This window comes from Hyaena hyaena, unplaced genomic scaffold (genome assembly GCF_003009895.1).
Source record: "Hyaena hyaena isolate Hyena2069 unplaced genomic scaffold, ASM300989v1 scaffold_700, whole genome shotgun sequence".
NCBI lineage: Eukaryota > Metazoa > Chordata > Mammalia > Carnivora > Hyaenidae > Hyaena > Hyaena hyaena.
In genome coordinates this window covers 847,990-871,099 of record NW_024081331.1, presented here as the reverse complement: position 1 = coordinate 871,099, position 23,110 = coordinate 847,990, and the positions used below count along the sequence as shown (strand labels likewise).

Below are 23,110 nucleotides of genomic sequence, written 5' to 3'. Positions count from 1 at the left end.
ACGGTGGGACAGCCCGCCCCGGGGCTGGGCCCGCGGAGCTCCGCCTACTGGCGGGCGAGGGGAGTGGGCTGGGGCCGGCTTCGCAGGCGGCGGAGCCTGGGGCCGCGGGGTCCTCCGGGGACCAGGGGAGGCGAGGCCTCATCACTAACCTGGATTTGGGCTCTGTGGACTGGAAGAGGGTCCCTGCAAGGGTGGGTCGGGGGGAGGAGCAGAGGCGCCCGGTCCTTGGGAGGGACGGGGCGGGGGAGGGCGGTGCGGCACGTTCCCTCAGGGGAAGGAAGAGAACGAGGTGCAGATTCCCATGGGGGGGAGGGGCGGGCTCCCTGTGGGCGACAAGGTGGGGCGGATCCTGAGGAGAACATTAAGCAGATTTTCTACCCGAGCGGCGTTCAGCCCTAGAGGGAGGAAGGGCGGCTGTCCTGCGGGGGAGGCGCTAGGGCGGTCCCGTCGGGAGGAGGCGCGTTCCAAGCAGAGGCGGGGCCCTCGGAGTGACGTACAGGAGGAGGTGACAGTTCTGCCCCTGTCTAGCTCTGGCTTCCAGAACTCCGGCGGGGCCAAAGAGAATCCAGGTTGGGAGGGCTGGCCGCCAGATGGCGCTCTTCGGCCAGGCTGGAACTCTAGCCCTTTGGGACCTGGCGAGGCTCCTGGACCCCTCAGTCACCCTGTATGAAGTGTAGGTCTGGGCAAAGGTTGTAGTTCTGAAATCATTTAGCTTGAGGCCAGTCTCTCCCCGTTCTTTTCTGTGACTGCTGTGTTCTCAAGAACTCCCAGTCCTGTACTGATCTTTCTTGCCTTTGGCCAGGTAGGTGTAGGTAGGTCAAGGGTCTAAAGTTTGGGAGAAGGGGTGGAGTGCTCCATTAACCAGGATCACCTAGCGGGTGGAGCTGAAATCAGACCCAGAAGACCCAACTCCAAGGCCAAAGACTGAAACTTTGACATACTAAATGTCTTGCATAAAATCTGGCCCCATGGAGAGAATGGCCCTCCCCCTGGGTGTCAGGGGAATTTGGACTGTCTAGGAGTCCAGACTTTTCCAAACTCGAGCTCTCCCTGGTTCTTTGCTCTGGCTGCTAGCCACATTAGTGCTCTGTGGAGCCTGACAACGTGAAACACTTGTTCCCAGTATGTACTTCACTAGGGGTGAAGGAGGAGGGGGTCCCTGGTGGCTCAGGAGAAGGTACCGAGAGCAGGGCTTCTCAGGTTTCTTTGGACTTGATCGTTATTAAAGAGGGAAAAACAATCGTGGAGATAGAAGGGGGCAGAGATAACTTAGAAGCTGGCAGACCAGCAAAACCAAAGAAAGACAAAGACAGTATAAAAGAAAATTTGTTTTTCATTGATATTTCTGGGGAAGAGACTTTGTCAAATCTTTTAAGTTTATTCTCCAGATTCTCTATCTCTGGACAGCCCACTCTGCAACTGCCCCTTTTCTTCTTGCCCCAAAGGCAGTTTGGCATGTGATCAGATAGTCTCTCAGTGAGCTTTCTGGGGCCCCGACTTACCTAAGTGTGGTCCCTCCCCTTCCAGCTTCTCCTTCCTCATCCCATTATGTCCAGCTTTCACAGAATTGGACAGGAGATCTGCCCTCCTCCTTTTCTCTTTTTCCATGACCTGGTATTGTCTTCCTATTGCTCTTAGGTGCTTAGAAACCTTTCTCTTCTTCCTTCCAAAACTTAAGAATCTGAGGTCAGTCATTTTTACCTTTGCCTGATTTTGAATCAGTGTATTACCTCTCCTAAGAGTATTTACAAATTACAACTTAGTTTCTAAATTTTTTAAAAAATGTTTTATTTATTTCTAGGAGAGAGAGAGACAGCATGAGCAGGGGAGGGTCAGAGAGAGAGGGAGTCACAGACTGAAACAGGCTCCAGGCTCTGAGCTGGCAGTCAGCACAGAGCCCGATGCGGGGCTCAAACCCACGAACCGCGAGATCATGACCTAAGTGAAAGTCGGAAGCCCAACCGACTAAGCCACCCAGGCGCCCCTACAACTTAGTTTCTAACTGTGAGACAAAACTCCAAACCTGGGCTCTGTCTGAAGTTAAAAAGAAATCAAGTATGTGGGGACGAAGAAGGAAGTGCAAGAACTCATTTTCAGAGTCCCCAGAGGCATGCCACATAGGCAGCCATCTACTCCAGAAACTGAAGGAATGTGATTTTACAAGTAACCTTTATGTCCCCCACAACCATAGTTCGTGTTTCCCCGTATCCTTTGCCTTCGCTACCCCTTCCTTCCCTTTCCCGTCCCTCCTTCTTCCCTCCCTCTCCCCTTTTTCCCCTCCCTCATCCCTTCCGCCCTCCCTCCTTCCTTCCTTTCCTTCCATCTCTGCCCAATGAACTCTGATGAACAGAAATTCTTCAGTCACTGGAGTGTCCTGTATATGATAAGATGTAGGAGGAAGAGTCGGTCCTGCCAGGAGTGAGACTTAACACAAGGAGTATAGGATTTGGGGAAGCAAGAGAAACAGCATGGTTCTAACATTCTCTGCTCTATCTGATGGAGCCAAAGTGAGGAAGTCCTTGCAGGAGTCGAGCTGGGCCAGAAAAGGAGCCCTCATTAGATGTGAGGTCATGCATTTGGGGGCAGTCCCAGGACAATTGGATACTGGGACAGAATGAGGATGGAGCAATGATGTGCGAGTTAGGGGAGACTGGATTTCCTGTCTGAGCCAAAGTGAACGGGTGTGACTGAGTGTGTATGTGTATATATAGGTACATACCCACTGGGGAAGAGAGAAAAACCCTGAAAATTAGTGCTAAGGTGCCCTAGGTAGAGAGAGCTATACTGTGAACACCAGGTCAGGGTAAGATGAAAAAGTGACCCAGGAGCATTTTTCTTAAGTCAACTTTTCAGTTTGTATCCATATCCACTCAGCAATTGTTTATTGAATGTCTACTATGTGTCAGGTAATATTCCTGGCTCTGGAGATACAGTCGTGAGAGAAAAGTTAAGCAAGGTAGAAGAGGGATAGAGGAATAGGCAAGTCACTGAGAAGTGGTGGTTGCTTTTTAAGGTGACTAGGGAAGTTCTTGCTGATAAAATGACATTGAAGTAGAGACCTAACAGGCTCAGAATATCTGAGGTGAGAGCAGTCTGGGCAGAGGAAATAGTAAGAGCAAATGGCCCAGAGGCAGAAGCATGCTTAGTGGGTTCAAGGGGAAAAAAAGAAGTTAATGTGCCTAGACTGAGGAAGAGCAGTATTGGATAGGAGAAGATAGGAAGAGCAGTAGGAAGAGACAAGGTCACGGAGAAAGAAGGAAGCCAGATCTTGTGGGACTTTGTAAGACCTACAAAAGCATCACTCTGACTACAGTATGGAGAATAGACTGTCAGAGGACAAATAGTCCCTGTTTGGGGACAAATAGTCCCTTTCTGGAGAAACAGAAAGACCTATTAGCCTGCTGTTGCCGTAATCCAGGTGAGATCCTCGGTACCTTAGAGTAGATCAGAAACATGGAGTAAGAGGAGTGGTCAGATTCTAGAAGATTCTATATTTTGAAGATGGGGCTAATGGTATTTACTGATGGATTCATGAGGGAGAAGAATCAAGAATGACTCCAAAGTCTCTTTTTTTTTTTAACTTTTTTTTTTTAAATATTTTTCATTTATTTCTAGGACAGAGAGAGAGAGAGACAGCGTGAGCAGGGGAGGGTCAGAGAGAGAGGGAGTCACAGACTGAAACAGGCTCCAGGCTCTGAGCTGTCAGTCAGCACAGAGCCTGATGTTGGGCTTGAACCCACGAACCGCGAGATCATGACCTAAGCGAAAGTCGGACGCTTAACCGACTAAGCCACCCAGGCGCCCCAAGAATGACTCCAAAGTCTCTTGACCTGCATGCCTGGTCAAGAAAGAAATGACCATTCTGCTTGCCACATTGTACTGAGAACATACAAGTATTAGTTTGAAAATATATTGAAATTGTGTCTGGCTGTAAGATCCTACCATGTGGCTGGCTATCACAGGATAACTGATCCAGACAGTCTTACCTTCAGCAGCTGACTACCTAAAGTAGGAGGAGATGTAGCCAACAGAAATAAGTGAATCCAGGGGCGCCTGGGGGGCTCAGTCAGCTAAGTGTCTGACTTTGGCTCAGGTAAAAAATCTCACAGTTCATGAGTTCTAGCCGTGTCAGGCTCTGTGCTGACAGCTCAAAGCCTGGAGCCTGTTTCGGATTCTGTGTCTCCCTCTCCCTTTGCCCCTCCCCTACTTGTGCTCTGTCTCTCTCTGTCTCAAAAATAAATACACTATTTAAAAAAATTTTTTTAAAAAGAAAAATGTCTATTAAAAGTGCAAAAGTGGTTCAGAAGACGGAGGGAGTGACTTGGGGGCTGGGGAAGGGAAGCCAGGAGAGTATTCTAGGCAGGATATGGAATCAGTGCAAAAGTATGCCCCATTCGGGAAGAACCGTAAGGAGGAAAACACTGAATGAAGCAAAACTTGGCTGAGAGATAAGGGTACATGGGTTCAAAGGGACCAGAACTTGAAGGGCCCTGTTTGCTTTTGGACCTCATCCTATAGGCATGAGGAAGCTATCAAGAGGCTTTATGTAGGGAAATGACAAGAGTCCACTTGTATTTTAGGTAGAAAGCCAGTTCATGCAGTTCAGGAAACATTTTTCTCCAATATGCCGGGAGGGAGGTCAGTGCTGGAGATACAAACCTTCTTGAATCATGGTGGAAAACCCTAATGATTCAGCTTCAAGTTGACAAGTGATGTTGACTCTTTGAGCAGACACAGGACTGAGTTTGGAGAAAAGAGGAGGTACTTAAGGAATCTTTAGAAAGTGAAATGTGAAAGACCTGGAGAGGGAGAGAAAAGGTGGTCTTGGGGGGCCCTTTGGCAGGAATGAACGGGTGGAGGACAGTCCTTCTAATTCTAACTGAACTAGAAAACAAGGGAATTTCAGCTGGATCACGTCAGGTTTGAAGAGCTCCAGAGGACCCAGGAATTGATGAACAGAAGGGAAGGGGTCCCAGTGCTAGAGACAGAGGTTTGAGAGTCATCCATATCTGAGGTCTGTGCCGGCAGTGGGACTTCAAACCAGGGAAATACCTGTGGAACTGCTAAGGGGGGCCGTGAAGATTAAGAACAGGCCCTCTGAGACCGGAGTCACCGGCAAGGGTTCAGGCAACACCGTCATCCATGGCCTTCTGGCTACTGAGTCCTCCCTCAGTCTTTTACCCTCTGCGCAAAACGAGTCTCTAGCTGCCATGCCTGGTAACATTTTCCTCTAGCTTTTTCATTTTTACTTTCTGTCCTCTCCCTCGGCCACATGCTGTGTTTAATCTGTGAAACTGTGGAAACCCTGAGCGGACATGCACCTATAAAGTAGACAACAACAATGCCCCATGTGACCTTCAACGCAGCAGCCAGAGTTGCTCTGGACATTCTACCTACGGAACACTGGTGATGGAGAAGGTCAAGAAGGTGGAAAGAGACAGTTTAGGGCTGAGGTCTAAAGTGGTGCTGTCCAATATGGTAGCCACTAGCTACATGTGGCTATTTAAATTTAACTAAAATTAAATAACATTAGGGACCCCTGGGTGGCTCAGTCACTTGAATGTCCTACTCTTGATTTCAGCTCAGGTCATGATTCCAGGGCCCAGGAAGCCTGCTTAAGATTCTCTCTCTCTCTCTCTCTCTCTCTCTCTCTGCCCCTCTGCCCTGCTTGACTCTCTCTAATTAAATAATAATAATAAATAAAAATAAATGTAATTCCTCAGTTGCACCAGCCACATTTCAATAACCACACGGGCTAGTGGCCACTGCATTGGAAACGGCAGATATAGAACATTTCCATCATTACAGAAAATCTTATTGGACGGACCCAGAAAGCACCTATAAATGTGATCTTCCTTCTGGACTTTTTGGAAGGTCTGTGAAGGCTTTTTGAAAAGAGCACACACGGAGGAGAAAGTGAAAGGAGGACAGTAAAGGGTTGGGCAGTGGCAAACTATGCTTGGTCTAAAAGTGAAGGAGGTGAGGAAGAGGGCGTGGAGAATTAAAGAAGCTGCTCAGAAAATCTGGAGGAGACATAGGACGGTAAAATCAATTCTTTTTGGTGGAGAGCAGATTCACGGGGAAGTAGGACACCCACAACTTTCGGTTGTGATGTTGATAGCATAGAAAGACAGTGACCACCGGGACATCGGTCGTTAGAAAATCCCAAGTCAGAGAGAGGCAAGTCAATGTCCGGGTAGCAGGTGAGTGTTTTCCGGGCCTGCTCAAAGAAAGAAGGTGGAGAGGGCTCTGAGAAGGAGTCCAAAATGGTGTGTCAGGGCTAGGAACTCAATGATTTATGGACTCTTCCTCTTTGGTGCCTCCATTTGTCCTAGGTCTGGGGCACAGGAGGAGAGCATCAGTAAAGGGTGGAGGTACCAAAGGAGGCTGGCTGAAGTCAGGGACAATGTATAAGGATGTGTAAAACGCCAAGAGATCTGGGAGGCAATTTGGAAAAGTGTACTGATAGAGGGGACAGTGTGCTGTCTAGTCTGCATACTAGAGTGCTGGACACATGTTGCTTTCAGGTTGCCCTTTGAAACCCTCCCATCTGTTCCTTGAGGGCAGGGACCATATCTTTTTCAGTTTTGTGTCACAGAGCGTGGTGTCTCACACCAAGGAGGAGCGCAATATAAGTTCAGGCTTGGTAAAGGGGGCAAAGAGAAAACTCGGAATTTAAAAAGTTTACCTCTACTTAAAAGTGTGTAGAACATGATGATGGATACAACTGGACATGTAGTGCTCATGACGGATGTGCCTTACTGTTGTGAGGAGGATTTCTTTCTTTGCTTTTCTTAAAAAAAATTGTTTTTAACGTTTATTTATTTTTGAGGGAGAGAGACAAAGCCTGAGCGGGGGAGGGGCAGAGAGAGACACACAGAATCGGAAACAGGCTCCAGGCTCTAAACTGTCAGTGCAGAGCCCAATGCAGGGCTCGATCCCACAAACTGTGAGATCATGACCTGAGCTGAAGTCAGATGCTTAACCAGCTGAGCCACCCAGGCATTCCTCTTTTCTTTTTTTAAAATATTTATTTATTTACTTTTGATGGAGAGAGAGCGAGAGAGCAAGAGAGCTTGCTGCGTGTACACCAGCAGAAGAGAGGCACGATCTGGCTCTGCACTGTCAGCACAGAGCCGGACACAGGGCTCGAACCCACGGAACTGTGAGATCATGACCTGAGCTGAAATCAAGAGTCAGAGGCTTTCACCGCCTGAGCCACCTGGCGCCTTGAAGAGGATTTCTTAAGGAACACTCCTGCAGGCAAGGAGCTTAAACATGAGCAAACTCAGGCTGGTTTAGGTATCTCTCTAGGAGTCCCTTTCCTCTCAACTCTCCATTGACTAGAGTTTTGAAAAGATTTTTAAAAAAAGAAAAGAAAGGAAAAATGAAGAATAGAAAATGAATTATTGGAAGTGGAATGAGGGAAAAAAAGCAGTGAGGAGTGGGGAAGTCCAACTTTCAGGTTTCTGGTGTCCAAGGCCCTCACTGGCAAGGAGGCCTTCCTTACCCCCTATCAGCTAAATAGGCAAGCTGTAAAACTTCAGGAAGCCGGAGAGAAGGAGGAATTCACTTAGGAATAAGACAGCAGTTTGGATGCCTGGCTGGCTTAGTCAGTGGAGCATGCGACTCTTGATCTTGGGTTTGTAACTTCGAGCCCCAGTTTGGGTGCAGAGATTACTTAAAAAAAATAATAATAATAATAAATCAAAAGTCTGCCTGGGTCCTTCCCTCACAGAGCTGATACTCTGGCGGGGGAACTGAAGAACCACTTGCCACATTTCAAAAGCCTGAGATGGCAATAATTAGAATTGGACATCTTCCACATGGTAATGAAGCAGATTTCTAGGATGTCGGGCCAGAAGTCAAGGTCTCCAGGGGCTCATTCCTCCCTTATTCTCACCTGGCTTCCCTTTTCCCACCTCTGGAAAATGTGTAAGAAGAACCAGGTTTCCACATTCAACTAGTGGGAGAAAATCTCCGTTGGACTGAGGAGTAACAGAACTCTAGGAATAGGCAAGCCTCTACAAGGTCTCAGAAATAGTTCTCTGGAGAGGAGCAAACACAAGCTGGCATCATTTAACACCACAGGCCCCAGAGGCCCAGAGACTAACCCTAAGGAGTATGGGGTTAGGCTTTCAGCTCACACTCACTCCAGAGTCACCCTAAATTTCACTTCTAGCTTCTTTCTCACGAAGCCAAGACTTCAGGAGGCTCGTAGGCTGTCCAACCAGACAGGAAAGGACAAGACACGCTTCTCCCATGCAGGAAGGGAATTAGATCTAGGCCTTCTGCTTCCTGGATCTTTTTCTTGTGGTCCCTGGGGACCCCAGTGTCCAAACTCTTAGATTCTCAAGGCACTCCCTTGGGCCTTGGGGCAGGATTCCCATTCTCTGCCTCTCCATCTCCCTGGAATTTTCCACTGCAGCTGCCTCCGCTCCCAGACACCCCTCCCTGGGCAAAATTCCCGGCTCCCTCCGCCTCCCCTTCCTAATCACACCTCATTCCCACCCCCAGCCCAGAGGCCCAGCCCACAGTCCGGCCCACTCCCCACACTAACCCCGGTGGTCCCAGTTAGAGAAATGGGAGGCCAGGCCCTCATCCAAGGGTGAGAGGGAGGGTCCCAGGCTCTCTCCAGGGCGGGGAGAAAGGACAGTGGAGGGGCTGATCCCCCGTGGGGCTAGAGTGGGGGGAGTGGCCCTCCTCAAATCCCCATATAAGGCAGGGCAAGCAGTTAGACTCCTGGATTGGCTGATTCAAATGAGCATTCCACCTGGCAACAGGGTTTCTATTGGCTCTGAGGAAAAATAGGAGGAAGGTGGATGGAGGTTGTTGGTGGCGGTGATTGGAGGGGGGAGGGGAGTGGAGGTGACCGGAGTGGGGGGCGGTTACCAGGGCAACAGGGTAAGAGCCCAGCAGGGTGTCCGAGATGGCAGGCGGGGCGGGGAGGTGGAGAAGGGGATGAGGAAAGGAGGGTGGGAAGGAGAGGGAAGAGACTGACGGGAGGGAGCGAGACTGGGAGACTGGGTGGGGGTAAAGGAGAGGGGAGAGGGAGAGAAATGAAGCAAGAAGAGTCCAGAGATGGAGAGGGTCAGAGATCGCTAAAGACATCAGTGAGTGAGTCAGAGACGGAGCGAGATAGAGATGGAGAGATCTCAGAGAAAGATGATCAGAGTCAGGCAAGGAAAAACCTGGGTGGGGCTCCAAGATTTTGAGGAGATGGAGACTGAAACTGATAGAAGAGTCAGAAAGAGAAATTGGGAGGTGTGTACACCATGGGACCAAAAGATGGTATTTTTAAGCACTCAGATACCAAATGATGATTGATCAGTGTGTCCTTCCTAGGAAAATGAAAATAATAAGACAAATAATGATACTGATAGACAAATATGGGAGTGCACATACACCAAAGCTATCTTTTTCCATACCCTAGCCTTCCACCCCATCCACCTTCCTGACTGCAGCTCCTGAAATTCCAAGCTTCTCAAAATGACCCAAAGATACCAAGACTGAGGGCCTAGAACTGAGGATGAGTGGTACAGGGCGGGACTGGAACACCGGACTTGAACCCCTTGCAAAGGAGGCAAATACAACCCAGAAAGCCTGAAGAAGATGGCAGCAGAGGAAAGGAAGAAGCAAAGAAGAGGGGAAATGTGGACAGTCAGGACCTGGAGAGGAGTTGGGGGAAATCCGCGAAGGATCTAGGGCCAGGTGACAGACTCAGATGAGATAGGAACACTGTGGCCTGGGGCGGGGCGACGAAGGGGTGGGGAGAAATCAGAGATGGAAGGGTAGAAGAGGGAAACGAGAAATGGAGAGAAGAGGCAACAGAAGAATGAGAGATGTGAGGTATAAATGGTGGTGAGGGAGGGGTCTGGGTACCGATGAATGAGCAGGGATGAAGAGAAAAAGAAGGACCAGGAGAAGACCGGTGAAAAGAGATGGGCGAATAAGAGCGGTCCAAGATGGAAGAGACAGAAGGAGCCTGGAGGGCCTCTGACCCCTCTAGTTCTCGAGAAAGATCCGGGAAGGGAGGAATCCTCCAAGGGTCACAAATATCAGCCTAGGGCAGGACAGAGGGTGGGTTGCCCTTTAGGCCCTCCCATCCCCTCTTAAGGACAGAGAATGGAGATGCTGGACAGGAAGGGAGAGCCGACTGCGATGTGGAAGTGCCTCCGCCACCCTCTTCCTCCTCTTTAAGCTTTTGGTTTCTCAAATACCTGCCCGGCCTTTCCATCTGCTTCTCCCACCCCATCCCTTGGCAAAATCTCCGGGTTTCTGGGGGGTGGGGGGAGGGTCAGTAGGATTCTGGCCATCCCTCCAGCCCGCCCCCAAAAGACAGACTCCACTTTCGCAGGCAGTAGGTCGGGATCCGGAGAGGTCCCTCCCCGCAGGAACCCCACCCCTTCCACCTCCTCGCTCCACTCCTTTTCTCCTCGACCGTCAGTCTCTCCATTACCCCTCCCGGTCCTGTCCCCCCTCCCGCCTCTCGCGCACTCCCTCCCCTCGCTTTCATCCTCCTATCCCCACCTCGCCAACCTCCGCTTTCATCCCCCTCCCCTCTCCTCTCCTCCCCGCTCCCGCCAGCCCCACCCCTGGGAAGCCCCTCCCGTCGGGCAGCGCCGCCTTTATAAGCGGGTTCCCTGGCCGGGGGCGGCAGCGGCTGGTCGGCGGCAGCTCTGCTGGTGCGGGGGCGGCGAGCCGAGGACCGAGCGACCGCGGCCCGGAGCGCGCCGGCCACCGCCCGCACCGCCCTTCCGCCCGCCCTCCGGACGGCCGCAGCCCTGCGGGTCTCCGCTCCAGACCCACCCCCGCCCCACCCCGCGCGCCTCTGCCGCCTCTTCCTGAGACCCAGCTTGCTGAGCGGCCGCCGCTGCCGCTGCCGCCGCCGCCGCCGCCACCGCGCCAGGTTCCGGCCGCGGCCACTCTCCGCCGTCCAGGGCCCCTCCGTCCCGGCCCCGGGACCCCGGCTCCCCGCCAGCCCCGGCCCCGGCCCCGACACCATGTCGGAGAAGAGCGTGGAGGCAGCGGCCGAGTTGAGCGCCAAGGTACGGGCGGGGACGGCGGCGGCCCGGGCCCCGCGCGACCCCCGGGCCCCGCGCGGTCTTGCGCCCCACGCCAGCCCCCGACGGCCCCACGCTCTGCCCTGGCGCCGGGTCCCGGCGGACCCCACTCCGCCCTCCCCCCCGCTCCCCTGCCCGACGCTGCCTACCCCGCTCCGCGCGGCTCCCGACAGCGCCCTCTAGCTTCCTGAGCGCGGCGCGCCGCGGCTCGGGCCTCGCCGCCCGGCCCCGGCCGCCGTCCCCACCCCTCTCCGGCTCCGGCTCGCGCGCCTCTACCCCGTCCGCTTCCCGTCGGAGCGCGCCCCGGCTCACTCTACCGTGCCCCTCCCCCGCCCCTCTCTCCGCGCCCCGTCCCCCCGACTCTCCTTCCAGTCTGACCTCACCTCTCCTCTCCGAGGCGGTTTGAGATCCTCCGGAGTAAACAGGACTCTCCTGGGAGGCTGCCGCTCTCGGGCCCCTCCCCTCGAGGCCCGACCGCCTCTCGCTTCTCAGCTCGGACAGCTACTGCTGTGTCTGTTTTCTCCTCCTCTCTTTTCCTTCCTTTCCATCTATATCCATTTTTTACCACCCCTCCCCGGCGAAGGGCTTTCTCTTCTCTCCATAGCCCCCTCCAGCCTCTCCCCTCACCCCCCCCCCCCCACTTAGAGTCTTGGATTCCTAAAAATCAGAAGCGGGGCGGGAATAGCCTTCGAGAAAGCTGAAGCTCAGCGTTGCATGGCATTGCATCGAGCCGTCCTTGCTCTCATCAGCTCCCTTCTCTGGCCCCATCCTTTGCCCTTGCCTCTCTTCCAGCCTTCTTCTAATTTCCCCAGGGAACCTGCTGAGTGTCGCTTTGGGAAATTAATTCGGCCAGCGTTTGGGGGCTGGGAGCCCAACTTTGGGGGGGTGGGGGTTGGGTTGGTTGTTGAGGAGGTCACAGAGGTCTCCTAGAGGACCCAGAAGTGAAAGAGGGCAAGCGACGGGATTCAAGGCGGTGGCAGAGGGGGGCCATGCCTGATAGCTGGTAAGGTGCGCCGTGTGGCCCTCCGGTGGGCTGTGCGGTGGCATGTGACTTCACTGAGTAGGTGTCTTTGTATGTCTGTAATCCAGCGAGTGTGTGGGACTGCCCGTGTCAGTTACATGTGTGCATGTGGAGACGGAGATGCTCCGGGGCCATGTTGCCGCTTTGTGAGTGCCGGGCAGCTCTGCTGTGCTCTGGGCGGTCTTGGGAGTGCGTGCCAGGATGCCCAGACACCGGGCCATGTGTCTCCGGATCTCGTGGGCGCTCCTCTGGAGCTGTGTGTGTGAATCGGTGTCAGCCTGTGTCAGTGTGTGTGCCTGTGTTGAGTAAATGAGGCCAGGGAGCTGCTTAGCGCAAGACCTAGGTCACACACCCTCCTGGAAAAGAGATCATGGAAGGACAGTGACCAGAAGGGCGGGACGGGGGAGGAGAGGGCCCGGCCCCTTGGACTTTGGTCTCTGGTCGTCTCCCTCCCTCCCAGTCTCCCTCCCTTCCTCTCTTTAGCGGGCCAGATGGGAAACTCAGGCCAGGGCAGCACAGGCCTGGTGCTGGGGCCCCCAGAAAGAAGCTGACTAGCCCCTGGCTCTCTAGGCCCAGGATGTCGAGGAGAGCCCACCAGGTAGTAGACATGGCATACCGACCATGGGGCCAAGAGACGAGGACAGGGAAGTGGCATGAAGAAGCCTAGCTGGAGCGAGAGGGTCCAGTGTTCTGTGTTTCTCTTGAAGCGAAAAGGGAATGGAGTGTCCCTCCAGGTCAACCATTCTGCACCAACCTCGACTCCTATTCCTGATCCTGTTCCAGAAAGGACACACCCTCCAGGGAGAGCCACTCACACAGAAAACTTCCATCCACATGGAATCAGATACACAGAGTTGCACGCCAACACCAGATCAGATCGCGCAGGGACATCCACAGTTGAGCAGTGCCTGCCAAGGGCAGTTGGGGGGTGGAAAGCCGACGAATCTAAGTTGGAAGGGCCAGTGTGATGTCCAGAGAGAAGGGACCCATGAGCATCGCCTTCTGTCTGCTACATCAGAATAAGATGTCAAGGTGTGCCTGCTGGGCTCCTCTGGGGTGAAGGAGAGAGGAGGGAGGGCACCCTAGGCAGCCCCTTCCCCATCCCACCCCAGACCTTGTTTGTGTCTCTCTTCATCCGCCATGTCTGATACCCTTTCCCTTCCATGTTTCCTTTCTCCTACTTTGCCTGTGTTCCTCCTGCAAATGGTTACTTCTACCCTCCCACCACACCACTGCCCACACCAGGGGCTGGGTATAGGGAGAAGGAAACTACTGGAACTGGTTTGGAGTAGGTGTGCATCAGGCCAAGGTGCTCTCCCTTTTCCTGTCCTGATTGGCCAAGTAGGAGCCCGAGGAGTCCGGGGACACACGGACAGACAAAGGCATCCAAGGCTGAGGGGGGAAGCTGGGAGCAATGCCCAGGAGAGAGAATACTTAGGAAAAGGCCCGAGAGGTAGACAAAAGGCAGAGCAGGGCAGGCTGTGGGAGGGGGCAGGCCAGGAAGGCGGAGGCACCTTAAGAGGGGGTGGGGCATCAGGGCTGTGAGCAGATGGAGGGGATTTGCTTTGCTGAGCTGAACTCTTCGGCCTCAGGAGGTTTTGGAGAACTTGACTGGGGTGCTGAGCAGTTACCTCGGCTGTCTGTTCCTCTGTCGTCATCACTTTCCCCCCCTCCCTTGAGTCTTGGGGAAGGTGTCTGGTCTCAGCCCCTTTGTGGCCTTAGGGACCCCGGGACCTCTGTCCTGCCTCTGGGCTGTTGTGGCCAACTCCTCCGTTTTGACACTCCTCTAACCTCAGTGCAGGGGGAGAACGAGGCGAAAGGGACTGGCTGCAGCTCATTTGTGGTGAGAGGAAGGTGACCTCTTTCTCTGTTGCAGGACCTGAAGGAGAAGAAAGACAAGGTGGAGGAGAAGGCAAGCCGGAAAGAGCGAAAGAAAGAAGTGGTAGAGGTGCGGAGGGGTCCGGTGGAGACTCACATCCCCCTCCAGTTACCTTGTGGGGGGGCTGGGTCCTGCCTTTGCCTCGGCCCCTCCTCTCCTCCGCACCCCACCCTTCGGGCCGCCCCTACCCCTGCCCGGGGTGGTGGTGGAGCCACACCGCCAGCCTGACGCCTCTCCCTCTCTGTCCCCACAGGAGGAGGAGAACGGAGCCGAGGAGGAAGAAGAAGAAACTGCTGAGGATGGAGAGGAGGAGGATGAAGGGGAAGAAGAAGGTGGGCGGGGGGCAGGGGAGGCTGGGCTCCAAAGGAACAGAGTCAGGGTGGGCTTGAAGACCTGCAGCAGGGCTGAGGGCGACCACAGGGGGTCTGTGCCAGAGCTTCCTGCCCTTCCCCAATGACCCGTTTCTGGCTCCTCAGATGAGGAAGAAGAAGAAGATGACGACGAAGGGCCCGCGCTGAAGAGAGCTGCTGAAGAGGAGGTTTGGGCTGGGTTGTGGGGCCTGAGGGGCTGTCAGGGATACAGCAGGGGCTGGGAGCCCTTTGGACTTGGACCTGGATCCCAGCAGGGGGGTGGGGGCTGGAGCAGGGCAGGGACAGGGGGAGATCCCGCTCCCATTTTGCAGCTGCCCCAACTCTTCCCTCCACAGGATGAAGCGGATCCCAAGCGGCAGAAAACAGAAAACGGGGCGTCGGCATGAGCCCCCTGGCCAGTGGGCTGGGGGTGGGAGGCCCCTTGGGGCCTGGAGGTGGGGGTGGGAACAGACAGTGCAGCCACTCTTCACCTGGTTCCTCGCTCTGGGCCCCGCACCGGAGAGCCGCCGCCCTCTCTCTCCCCAGCCTTCTCTGACCGCCTCTCCAGACACCGCCCCTTCCATCCTCACTGCCATTGTTCCACCTCCCGACCTGCTCCATCTGAGCTCCCCAGCTGGTCCCCAGTTGCTCCTCTCCCCGTCATTGCTCTCTTCTTCCCTCCCCCACCCCTCCCCGGGTAGCCTCTCCTTCCTCCCCTCTGCATCCCAGCCTCCTGTCCTGCCCATCCCTACCTGCCTGATCCCTGGGTCTCCCTCAGATCCCCTTCTCTCAGACAGCGCCAGGGTGGGGTGGGGCCAGGGTTGGGGCCGAGCCCCACAGCTGCCCCCCTCCCCTCCCCTCCCCTTTTTGTATAATTTAATAAAGAAACGGTCGCGCTTCTGTTTTTAACCTGTCTCCTGCTTTCCCGGGGCAGCGGGAGGAGGGTGGCTGACGTCAGGTTCTGTCAGGACCCTTTTCTATAAAAAAGCAGCCGCACCCTCCTACCACCCACCACTCAAGAAGACAAGATCAGCACTCTAGGGGTGGACATGGAGCGCGGCTTCTCTGAGAGCTAACTTCTGTCCTGGGTTTGGATTCTTGGGGATCCTCCTCCCCGCCAGAGCATGCACACTTCCCTGCTAGCCCACACCAGGTCTAGACACTGCTGAGCCCAGTGGAAAGCTACCAGCTCTGTTGTGCTGAACCAGGCAAAGAAGCAGCCTCAGAAACAGGAAGTCCCGCCCCTGAAGTGGGAGAGGGCTAGGAGGCCTGGGTCTCAGCCTCCCAGGACAGGGAGTGAGAGCTGCCTGGCATCAAAGGTGCCCTGCACCTGGCACTGACAAAAAGGAGCACTTGGTCAGGCACGGGGGAAGTCCAGGGCCTCTTGTGGTTCCAGGCGTGGTGGGGGTTCTTGGCACCCACACTCCACCCCTCTGGGCTGGACTCCTCGGGTTGGGTGGGGTGTAGAGCGCCAGTTCCCCTCATCAGTCAGGCTTCCTACCGTAGTTCAGTCTCGTTTTTCTGGAGTTTGATCTCTGTTGCGGGATTTCTGCATTTCACCATATCACCCTTGCCCTCTCTCATAGTTCAGAACGTCCGGAATGGGAAAAGATGAATGCACAAGGGTCTGAGCTGGGGTGTGTGTGTGTGTGTGTGTGTGTGTGTGTGTGTGTGTGTGTGACTAGACCCCATCATTCTTCAAGAGGACACCGTAACTTACCCAGAGTGAGGACTAGACACACAGACACAGACCCACACCTTTTGGCTCCTACTCCCTAACTGACCCAGGCAAAGTAATCTTTGAACCTGCCTCAGTTTCTTCATCTGTACAATGGAGAATATCCCATTTCATGAGTTACTGTATGTAAAGTGTCCTATACAGTGCCTAGCATATAGTAAAAGCTCAATATAATGTAGCTTCACCCCTCCCCCGGACTTGGGGTGCCCTTGCCCAGACCTACCATCTTTTAGGTCCACTGTATTCCCAGGAACCATTGGGAGGGTGGGGAGTCAAGTGCTGTGCTAAGTGAAAGTCCCGGGAGGTTGAGGGAATGAGGGAGGAGATGGCACCAAGGGAAGGGCTTGCTAAGAGCAAAGTGGGTTGACTTTGGGACTGGAGCGGCAGCTTAGAGATGGGCAAGCAGGTAGTTGCAGGCAGAAATGGCTTGGAGAGAACCAGAAGGTCCTCGGGGAAAGGATTCTAAAGGAGGGAGGGAGGGAGGGAAGGGGGGAGGGTTGGCGGGGACACCCAGGACTGAGGAAATAAACAAGGGGAGCGCCACCACAGAAGTGGAGGGTAATGCTGCTGGGAATCAACCCCCTCAGACTTTCCACTGCGAAGCGAAACCGTGAGCCCTGGGGTGTGGGGGGGGGCAATGGGGCGGGGAAGTGGGGAAGGTGGAGGGAAGGCAGAAGGACCTAGGAGCAGCAGAACTGCCTCCCACCTCAAGACAGCCACCTTGCCTCCATTCTGCTCTCTGCTACTGCTTTGCCCCATTCTCTGGGACACCCCCCTCCCCTCCCCCAACTCCTGCTGCTTAACCTGGCCGGCTTGCTTCTGGATTCGTCTCTGGCACATTGGTTCTTCCCCTGTCTCCAGGCCTCTGGTCCTGTCCCTCTTCACTTCCTCCACCCCATATATTTGCAGAACCTCTCTTTTGTCCATCCGCTCCCCCCTTTCTGACCTCTTCTCTTTGGGGGGCTCAGCGTGGCCCAGGCCTCAGGGGAGATGTGGGAGGCTCAGTTCCTGGTTCTGCTGCTTCTGCAAATGCAGCGGGTGGCTCCAGGTAAGATGGGGCCGAGCCTCTGGGAGCCCTGCCCTCCAGACCCGCGGGTGGGGGGTGGGGGTGGTCAGCAGGGGTGTCTGGACCTCATGGATGCTAAGGTCCTTAGCTTGGAAGGATTCTTCTAAGGTCTTGCTGGGGGCAGTCTTTCTGCCCCAAAGCCTCTCCACGGTCTTCCCGTTGGGTGGGGAAGGAGCAGAAACCCAAGGTCTTCTTCAGCCCTGTTTCTCCTTCAGGTAACTGAGGCTCTTTCTCTATTCCTCAGTCTTTCGGCTCATTGCCCCTCCCCTTGGCCTCTCTTTTCCTCCCCAGGGGAGGCTCCAGGGTCTGGGACAGAGGTCCCCGTGGTGTGGGCCCAGGAGGGGGCTCCTGCCCAGCTCCCCTGCAGCCCCACAATCCCCCTCCAGGATGCCAGCCTTCTGAGAACAGCAGGGGTCACTTGGCACCATCTACCAGACAGGTATGCACCCTGAACTTGGGCAACAGAACCCCCCAGTCCAACAGCAATGGCATCCAGACTCATAACCCAAGGCCCAAGCTAGCCCCCGGTCTCCTGCCCTGAGCTGTCAGTCCCTCAGAAGCCAGTGGCCGGGCCTGCCCCGCCACCTTTCCTCGGAAGACTGCTCCCCTCACACCTGCATCCCTTCTGCGCCCGCCTCTCCAAGAGTGGATGGCGCTGGCCCAGCCCGAGGGGGACGGGGATGGGGACGGTTCGGGGTCAAGGGATCTTTTGGGTGCGTTTCCACATCCTCGAAGTGGGGTTGGACTACATCTTGCCCCGGGCTTCTTCCCCCCTCGAATTGCTCAGTCCCGGCCCTCTCTCCCGTCCAGCGGCCCGCCGGCTCCCGCGCCCAGCCCGCGCCCCGCGGCGCCCTCCGCGCCGGGCCCCGGGCCGCGCCGCTACGTGGTGCTGATGCAGGCTCCCGGCGGCCTGCGCAGCGGGAGGCCGCCCCTGCAGCCCCGCGTGCGGCTGGACGAGCGCCGCCTCCAGCGCGGGGACTTCTCGCTGTGGCTGCGCCCGGCCCGACGCGCCGACGCCGGCGAGTACCGCGCCGCGGTGCACCTCCGGGAGCGCGCCCACGCCTGCCGCCTCCGTCTGCGCGTGGGCCAGGCCTCCAGTAGGTGGGGGCGGGCCGCGGGGTGCGGGGCGGGAGCAGGGCGCCGCGCTCCCCGCCGCCCGGGAGGCAGGGAGGGCTGGGGCGCGGGCTGTGCTTCTAAGAATGAGCCCTGGGCAGGGCCGGAGAGCCCCCCGTACCCCCACCCCCGGGAGGGTAGCAGAAGGCGGTGGGAAGCGGAGTGGAAGGTGCCCCCAGGGAAGCACGTGGGGGGGGGGCGGGGACCCTCAGGAGAGATTGTATCACCCCTGGAGCTCCCCTCCCCCACCCACACTGGGAGTGCCAGGGTGGAGGAGGGGAGGCACCCCTGGGTTGTGGGGGGAGAGTGCTGTGCTAGAGTGACTCATTTCAGACATCTGTAGCTCAGGGGGTGGGCTTATGGGGATCCTCGGGCAAAGCCTGGTGAAAGGGGAGGGTAGAGCCGAGTAAACTGGAGGCAGGGGTGGGGGGAAGTAGGCAGGAGATTCCTGAGCATCCATTTTAAGCACCTCCAGGTGCCAAGGATGGGGGTGGGGTGCGGGGCGCCGGGTGATGGTCGGAGGAGAGTTGAGGTGGAAAAGACAAGGAAGTCTACAGCTTGGGGTGGCCCGCTGCCTTGGGAAAGTGTTTCTGGTGGAGCTAATCCCACCTTCTTTATCCTTGAGCAGTGACTGCCAGCCCCCCAGGGTCTCTCCGAATCTCCGACTGGGTCATTTTGAACTGCTCCTTCAGCCGCCCTGAGCTGCCAGCCTCTGTGCACTGGTTCCGGGGCACAGTCCCTGTCCAGGAGTCCCGGCATCACCACTTAGCTGGAAGCCTCCTCTTCCTGCCCCAAGTGAGCCCCTTGGACTCTGGGCCATGGGGCTGCCTCCTCACCTACAGAGATGGCTTCAATGTCTCCATCACGTACAACCTCACTGTTCTGGGTAACTCCTCCAGTCTGACCTCACACTTGACCACAACCCCTTCCTGCCCCCGTCACCTCCCCCTGACTTATGGGTCCCCAAACCAGGTCTCCCACAGTTAGTGCCCACTGTGATTACGTGGGCCTCACTGTCCAACTCCCTTGTATCTTGCATTGCAGACTTTTTTTTTTTTAATGTTTATTTACTTTTGAGAGAGAGAGAGAGAGAGAGACAGAGCATGAGCATGGGCATGGGAGGGGCAGAGAGAGAGGAAGACACAATCCGAAGCAGTCTCCAGGCTCTGAGCTGTCAACACGGAGCCTGTCATGAACTGTGAAATCATGACCTGAGCCAAAGTCAGATGCTTAACCGACGGAGCCACCCAGGAGCCCCTCACATTGCAGCCTTTTAGCTGCCTTCCCCTCTTCGGGCTTCTCCCTGGGCCATCCAGCCTCACTGGCCAGCCTTCGGGTCTCCCCCTGGCCCAGCCCACATGGGGGCTTCAGGGCATCCTCAGCTCATCCACATTATCTGCTCCCTTGCACCCTTCAGAGCCCAACCACCTCCTTTGCTCTTCTGCCTCCCTTACCTGCAGCCCCAGCGCTCCAGCCCCTCTGTGCCTCCTCTCAGCTTCAATTCTGGGTTCTCTTTTTTCCAGGCCTGGAACCCTCAGTGCCTCTGATGGTGTACGCTGGAGCCGGTTCCAGGGTGGGGCTGCCCTGCCACCTGCCTCCTGGTTTGGGGACCCAGTCTTCTCTCACTGCCAGGTGGGCCCCTCCTGGCGGAGGCCCTGACCTCCTGGTGGCTGGGGACAATGGCAACTTCACCCTTCCACTGGAGGCTGTGAGCCAGGCCCAGGCTGGGACCTATACCTGCCGTGTCCATCTGCAGGGGCAGCAGCTCAGTGTCACTGTCACCTTGGCAGTCATCACAGGTCAGCGCCAGGTGGGAAAGGAGTAGGTCCTGTCCCAGGCGAGCTGGGACAGGGAGCAGAGGCTGGCTGGGCAGAGAGACTGGACAAATTGGCCTCGCGATGCCAGGCCACTGGGCGCAAGTCTCAGAGGCTGCGCTGGTGGCCTTCTCTTTTCTCGCCCCCACAGAAGGAACCACCGAAACGGAAAGTCTCCCCTGAGTCACTAGATGAACATTCCACTCTTCTTTGAGCAACTCCCCTGCTCTGAATGTGGGGGGGAGGGTCTGAGAAGTCATAAGGACAGGTAGCAAAAGTGTGAATGGCTCATCAGAGGTGGAATATATCTCTAGAATCCTTGTCTACTTTGGGACCAGGGCTTGGGTTAAAGTTGCAGGAAGTGACCTGGATTTGGGAGGAGTTAATCAATCCGTCCCTTGGTCAGCAAATATTTACTGAGCAAGGGCTTTTTTAAAGACAGCATAAAACAAACACAGAAAAAAAAAAAAACCCTCAAAACTCAGAAAGTATGTGCTGATTGATTGGTAACTATGAGCCACAACAGCTTGGCTGTGTCCCTCAGTGCTTACCTGTGGCCACTAAATAGCGGTAGCACATAGTAGGTGCTTCATAATGTACGTTGGTTGAATGAATAAATGGATATGCTAACAGGTCATACATCTCCTGAGGGCCGGTGCTCAGTTTCCACCTGCTCCAGGATAACTCTACCCAGATATGGTACCCACACCTCAGCCTCACTCTGAACCCCATCTTTTCCTCACACGGAGTTCTCTTACCAATTTAGCCTTTCCGTCAGCAACTCCACCACCTCAATCCCACTTGCCCTGAGACCTGGCCTCCTACTTCTTCCACATCCAGTTGGTTGACAAAGCCTCCCAATTCTTTTCCATCCAAGGTCGTCGTCGTCATCGTTGTCATTTTCTTCTTCTCCATTTTGTTTATTTATTTATTTATTTAGAAAGAGGATGAGGAGGGGCAGAGAGAGAGAGATTTCCAAGCTGCCTCCACAATGTCAGTGCAGAGCCCCATGCAGGGCTCGAACCTACAAACCATGAGATCATGACCTGAGCTGAAATCAAGAGTCAGTTGCTTACCTGGTGGAAATATCCAGGCGCCCCTGTCTAAGGTCTTCTTGAGGTCAGCTGTTTCGTTAGTGTTGCATGCTATCTCATGACAGCTCACTCAGAGACTGTTACCCCTGTTTTACAGAGAAAGAACTTCTCAAATCACACAGCTGGGAAGTACCAGCTCAGGGTCCAAGGTCAGGTGTGTCTGTCACCAAATCTCCAGGTGCCTGTACACAGACCCTTCCCCATTGGTGTCTTCCTACCCATGTTATCTCTCACTGTCCGGCTTTGAGATGCTGTCTGTAGATCAGCTGTTGGTCAGTTCACTGTTCTCTGAACATTCAGAAAGGGGGGTAGAGTTCATTGATGGGCAGGGGACGTTGATGTGAGCCAAGTCATGGAAACTAGAAAAGTACAAGATGTATGGGGTGGGGGTGGGGGGACAACATACCTGACTGATATTTGGGTTTCTGAACATTTGGATAGAAAGTAATGTAAAAGAATCCAAAATAGTATTTTCCTTGTGATCCTTCTGGGCCAGTTTGAGTTTGAACTGTCCCCTGAAGGCAGTAGAGAGCCTGGAAAGCTTTGGAGCAGCAGAGTGATCTGCCCAGAGCTTTGTCTTGATAAGATTAATTTGGCCATGACCCTGATCTCCTCCCCTCAACCTCGCCCAATCAGAGCCCAGGTGAGTGTAGGGCGATTGAAACTTGGGAGTTGACTGTGTGGTTTCAAGTGAGGGGGCCGGGCCCCCAAAGATCTCTTCCCTCCTGATTTTTTCAGTGACTCCCAAATCCTCTGGGTTACCTGGCAACCTGAGAAAACTGCTTTGTGAGGTGACTCCAGCATCCGGACAGGAGCGTTTTGTGTGGCGCGCCCTGGATAAGGGGTCATGGAGAAGTTCCCCAGGACCCTGGCTGGAGGTGCAGCAGGCCAGACTCGTTGCTCAGCCCTGGCAGTGCCACGTGTACCAGGGGGAGAGGCTTCTGGGGACAGCGGTATCCTTCGCTGAGCCGACTGGCCCAGGTCCGAGACCCCACAACGCCACAGCGTCAGCTCCACACCGACTGTCTTGATCCCACTTTCCAGACCCCTCCCCTGCCCCATCCCAGCTCTTTTTTCTCTAACCTCCAGCTCTTGTCCAAGCCTGGACTCATTGCTGCTATTAATTAGCTAATAATCCTGGAGAAGTCCCTAAACTCTGGGTCTCACTGTCTGCATCTGTAACATAAGAGGGTGTGGCAAGATACTCTTTCAACTATGAGCCTTTGCCTAATGCCGTCCTTCTTCTATAGGTGCCCAACGCTCTGGGAGGGCCTCGGGCGCCCTGAAAACAGGCCAGCTCCCTCTCTTTCTCATCCTTGGTTTCATCTTTCTGCTCCTTTTGATGACTGGAGCCTTTGGCTTTCACCTTTGGAGAAGACAGGTGAGCCGGGGGACCCCTCTGCACCCCCCCCTCTGCCCCTCCCCTGGCTACTGGCTTCCTCTCTCTAGTTCTCTGAGTGCTGTCTGGCACCCATTCCTCAGGGAAGATGACCAAGGTGGACTCCTGATCTTGCCTGCTGAGCCCCGTCCTTATAAGCCTCTCCAAGGATCCCTTGTGCCTGAACGACCCAAGAGAGGCTTGAAGGGGCTGAGAAAAGGCCTGGGACCAAATGGGGAACACAGGGGACTGGGAAAGAATAGATGGACTCATATTCTCCATATTCCCCTAATCCTTCTCCCCACCCACCCTCCGTGTCTTCCCATAGTGGCGTCCAAGAAGATTCTCTGCCTTGGAGCATGGGATTCACCCACCTCAGACCCAGAGCAAGATAGAGGAGCTGGAGCAAGAACCGGAACCGGAACTGGAGCCAGAGCCAGAGCCAGAGCCGGAGCCAGAGCTGGAGCCTGAGCCTGAGCCCAACCCCGAGCCTGAGCCCAACCCCGAGCCTGAGCCAGAGCAGCTCTGACTTGGAGCTGAGGCAGCCAGCAGATCTCCACAACTCAGTCCAAATAAACTCCCTGTCAGCAGCAA

General features: G+C 55.2%; 2 protein-coding genes across 2 annotated transcripts; both read left to right on the top strand.

The window, feature by feature from the left end:
• Nucleotides 1-10,641: 10,641 nt before the first annotated feature.
• On the top strand, nt 10,642-15,222 carry PTMS (parathymosin). The gene is made up of 5 exons (XM_039217572.1): nt 10,642-11,048; nt 13,961-14,032; nt 14,217-14,295; nt 14,440-14,501; nt 14,670-15,222. Exons 1-5 carry the CDS (start codon nt 11,004-11,006, stop codon nt 14,718-14,720), a joined length of 309 nt encoding a protein of 102 aa, XP_039073503.1. The 5' UTR covers nt 10,642-11,003; the 3' UTR covers nt 14,721-15,222.
• A 1,607-nt stretch (nt 15,223-16,829) lies between these two features.
• Nucleotides 16,830-23,110, top strand: LAG3 (lymphocyte activating 3). Its single transcript, XM_039217567.1, has 8 exons — nt 16,830-17,099; nt 17,409-17,556; nt 17,928-18,214; nt 18,859-19,116; nt 19,754-20,029; nt 21,877-22,119; nt 22,389-22,519; nt 22,845-23,110. The coding sequence occupies exons 1-8, from the start codon at nt 17,042-17,044 to the stop codon at nt 23,043-23,045; spliced, it is 1,602 nt and encodes a 533-aa protein (XP_039073498.1). The 5' UTR covers nt 16,830-17,041; the 3' UTR covers nt 23,046-23,110.